The following is a 4,416-nucleotide window of genomic DNA, read 5'->3' as shown; positions in this document are numbered from 1 at the left end:
GGGGGAGGCTCTCACCTGCTCGTACAGCTCCCCTTTGATCAGCGCGGTGGTGATGCGGTTCATGACATCCCCATTGGCCAGGAGCTGGTCCCGAGCCATGGCCAGCCGAGCGGCTCGGGCCGGCAGTCCGGCCCTCAGGTACAGGCCCACAGCGGCCAGGTGCTCCCCTTGGCTCTCCTGCACCTCCCCAGCCTTCTCCTCTTGCTGCGTGTCCAACAGCCACTGGTAATAGCCCCGGCGCAGCGTGTCCAGCGCCGGGTGCCCCTGGGACAGGCGGGGGGCAGCATCTGTCAGCACACGCCCCACCCTCCTGCAGGCTTCTCCCCATGCCAGGCACAGATGCCGGCCAGAGCCCCCCAAAACCGTTACAGGCCCCCACGTTCCCCTCCACTCCGCCCCAGTGTCCCCCGAGCTCCCCTCCCCCTCTTCTCCGCCCCACAGCACCCCCTGAGCTCCCCTCTGCTCCACCCCACAGCACCCCCTGAGATCCCCTCTCCTCTGCTCCGCCCCACAGCACCCCCTGAGCTTTCCTCATCTCTGCTCCACCCCCCAGCACTCCCTGAGCTCCCCTCTGCTCCACCACAGACCNCTCCCCTCCCCCTCCACTCAGCCCCACAGCACCCCCTGAGCTTCCCTTCCCCTCTGCTGAGCCCCACATGCCTCCCTTCCCCAGCCTTGTGTTCCCCCATGAGCCCCTCTCAGTTCCATTCCCCAGCTGCACGGCCCAGCAGGATGCGCTGCCTTTCCTCCCAGGCCTCCTCACCTGCCAAATCCACAGCCCCCAGGCCCGCTGGAGACCCGTGTACCTTCCCAGCCTGCCTGATAACAGCCTCCTCCCCCAGCTGTCAGCCGTAGGAATCCTCCTTCCTTGCCCCCTGTCCCTGGCGTCACAGCCAGCCCTCATTCACCCCCTGCCCTGTTCCTCCATTCCCTTCTGCAGCTCTGCGCACGCTGGAGTGATAACAACCCCCCCACACCTTCTTTACCGCAGAGGCCTTGCCCAGGCTGGGAGCCCCCAGGCACCTCCCCACTCAGCCACCTGGTGCTGAACTGGCTTATCCGAGTCCAACTGGGAGCCTCCCAGGCAGGTGCAGGCTCCCCGTGACAGAACCCACACTCAGACGTTATCCCCCAGCGGCAGATGGAGCACCCCAGCGGGGCCCAGTCCATGGGCAAGGGAGGGCAAAGCGCAGTATACACCGTACCTTGGCCTCTGCCACCACGATGCACTCGTCCCACATGTGCAGCTCCTGGTACATTTCCATGGCCTCCTCCACCGCGTTCTGGGCACAGAGAGCAGAGCGTTACTATGGGGCGGGCTTCCCTCTCTGCTGACTCCTCAGTCTGAGCCTGGGGAGACCCTGCCACATGGGGTTAGCTCCCCAAACGAGGCCAGGCTGAGCACTTCAGCCAATGAGTCCGGAATGCTGGGCAGCAGGGTAAACCTCACAGCCAATAAATGAGCCCCCCGCACCTCAGGGAAACCTCGCTCCCACTGAGAAGAGCTGTGAGAGCGATTAAAGGATTAGAAACCTGCCTCACAGTGACAGACTCCAGGAGCTCAAGGTGAAGGGGTGACTTGATCACACTCTCTAAATACCTACATGGGGAACAAATATTTAACAACGGGCTCTTCAGTCTAGCAGAGAAAGGTCTAACACAATCCAGTGGCTGGAAGTTAAAGCTAGACAAATTCAGACTGGAAATAAGGTGCAAATTTTTAACAGTGAAGGTAATTAACCACAGGAACAATTTACAAAGGGCCGTGGTGGATTCTCTATCATTGGCAATGTTTAAATCAAGACTGGATGTTTTCCTAAAAGCTCGGCTCTAGGAATTATTCTGGGGAAGTTCCATGGCCTGTGTTCTACAGGAGGTCAGACTAGATGATCACAATGGTCCCTTCTCTAGGGAAGTATGAGCCCCACCGCACTGCAGGGCAAACCTCACAGCCAGTTGTGGAGAGGTTATACAGTTCCTGGTCCCGAGGGTCATCAGACAGGACCAGGATGTGGTGCAGTGGGGAGCTTAAGAAATGTAGGAAGGAAGGGAAGCTTGGCGCTCTGTGCTTATGTCCTCACACCACAGGGTGTCAGCAGCGGGAAATCCCTCTCTCTCAGGGGTAAAGGAAAGACTCCCACAGCAGCAGAGTGGTGAGGGAGTGGGAACAGTGGAAAGCCAGGGAGCAGAGCTGCGAAAGCTGCAGCAGGAAGGGTGCAGAGTCCTCTCAGCACAGCAACAGGGCCCATAGCACAGATGACTGCTAGAGAAGTTCGATTTTGGAAACTCAGGCAGCAGCCTTGCTGGATCCGTAGGTCTGAGTGATTCCGGGTGGCTTATGATTTACAGAGAAAGCACAAGACAGCAGGTACATGCCCTGATATTTGCCATGAGTGATGCTGCTGTTGTGTGCCATACCCATCCGGCTGAGGAAAAGCAAGAAGACTCCAAAGCTGTGACAGAGTGGAATTTTCTGTAATATTTTTGTGAATGATGCGCATGGCAGTGACTCCCTGGCCTAGGGACTGCTGCCCCGTGGGGGCAGAAGAGGTAAAAAGCTGCTCTGGGGTAGAGCCAGAGACATGAGATCTTGTGTCAGGTAACTGTCTGGGGTGGGAGGAATGGATTGTTGAAGGACTGGCTGACACCAACCCAAATCAATGGAGGATCCTGAGAGAGCCCTGAAGACTGAACAACTGACACCTATCCACAGGAAACTCCAAGGCCTGTTCCTGCCGTGAGATCTGAACTTTGTGTTGTCAAGATTTATGGGTCCCCCATTTGAGCCTTTGTCTACTTGCTCACTGCTGCATCCATTAATGAAAGTGCCATTTTGGGTTGCCGTTACCGTGGCCAGAAGAGTAGGAGAGCCGCGTGCCCCAGTGCCGGCCTAGCCTGTAGAACTGCTGATGGTTTTGATTGACCACATATCTGAGGTACTTCCTATGAACTTGGTTGACTGCCACATGGAAGTAAGCAACTTTTAAGTCAAGGTCGGCAAACCAGTCCTCAGATCCAGGGCAGGAATAACAGAAGCTAGGGTGACCATGAGAGACTTTATCTTTTTTAAGAATTTGTTGAGTTGATGCAGGTTTAAAACTGGACTGAGACTGCCCCCCTTTGCTTTTGGGATTAGGAAATAACAGGAATAAAACCCTTTCCCTCTTGGACAGTGCAGAACCTCTTCTCTGGCCCCTGACCGAAGGAGAGATTGCACCTCCTGGAGAAGGAGCTCCTCCTAGGTGTGATCCCTGCAGAGGGATATAGGCGGGGAGGAAGAGGCAGAAACAAACTGAAGGGTATATCCCACTTCCACAATGCTCACGACCCACTGGTTTAAGTAATTTGGGAGCAAGCACTGAGGAAGTGGAACAGATGGTTTGCAAATGAGGAGGAAATAGGATCTGGAGAGATGGAGACTGGTCCGGCATCCTCGATTGGCCCATCAAAATGACTGCTGGTCAGTTCCCAGGCGTCTTGAAGGGTCCAGAGCTGGAGCCGAAGCAGCAGGAGGGGGAGGCCTGCACTTCTAACCCCTGCACTTCTTTTTTGACAGGTCCTGACAATGGAGGTGGAGTGGAAAAACAGTGGATCTGTTGAGGTCAATAGCGCTTTCTGACCAGGCAGACGTGTACAAGCCCATGGAGCTTGTTGTCCACTTGGTCTGAGAACAGAGAAGGACCCTCAAACGGCAAGTCCTGAACAGTGCTCTGGACTTCACAGGGGAGACCAGAAGACTGTAACCCTGAGGATCTCGGCATGGCAACAATGGATGCCATGGGTCTAGCTGCTGAGTCTGCCACGACCAGACCAGCCGGCAGCCATGTTCTCAGTACTAGTCTGCCCCTGTTCACCAGGGAGAAGAACTTCTGCCTGGCATTCTCAGGAAGCAATTCTGAGAACTTCTCCATGGAGCCCCATAAATTTAAATCATAGAATCATAGAACTGTAGGACTGGAAGGGACCTCGAGAGTCATCTAGTCCTGTCCCCTGCCCTCAAGGCACGACTAAGTATTATCTAGACCATCCCTGACAGGCGTTTGTCATAAGGCCCCAGCAGAGCCTACGGATTGGCAATTCAAAGCTTCAAACCTCTAGTTGAACAAATGTTCCTGCCAAACAAGTCCCATCTCTTTGAATCCTTTGATTTGGGGGGTGACAGCCTGAGGCCCCATTGCTCTCTCTCATTAGCTGCTGTAACAACTAAGGACCCTGGAGATGGGGGGGAGTAAAGTTATTCAAAGCCGTGGGAGGGCACATAGAGCTTCTGCTCTGCTCTCTGTGAGGTGGGAGGCAATGAAGATGGGGTCTGCTATAGCACCTTTACAGACGTCAATACTGCCTCAGTCCCAACCTAGCGGGACCTGCCATTGATCATAGATTCATAGATTCTAGGACTGGAAGGGACCTCAAGAG

General features: G+C 55.3%; 1 protein-coding gene across 1 annotated transcript in view; it reads right to left on the bottom strand.

Moving 5' to 3' along the window:
* The window catches only part of IFT172 (intraflagellar transport 172), a gene marked incomplete in the record, with an annotated part of 97,426 nt that overhangs the window by 32,098 nt on the left and 60,912 nt on the right, over window positions 1-4,416 (bottom strand). Inside the window, 2 exon segments of the mRNA XM_034780556.1 lie at window positions 16-264; window positions 1,206-1,283. Of these exon segments, the coding sequence (XP_034636447.1) occupies window positions 16-264; window positions 1,206-1,283 (327 nt within the window).

Source organism: Trachemys scripta, chromosome 9, assembly GCF_013100865.1.
Source record: "Trachemys scripta elegans isolate TJP31775 chromosome 9, CAS_Tse_1.0, whole genome shotgun sequence".
NCBI classification, from domain to species: Eukaryota; Metazoa; Chordata; order Testudines; family Emydidae; genus Trachemys; species Trachemys scripta.
This window is presented reverse-complemented; position numbering and strand designations above follow the sequence as displayed.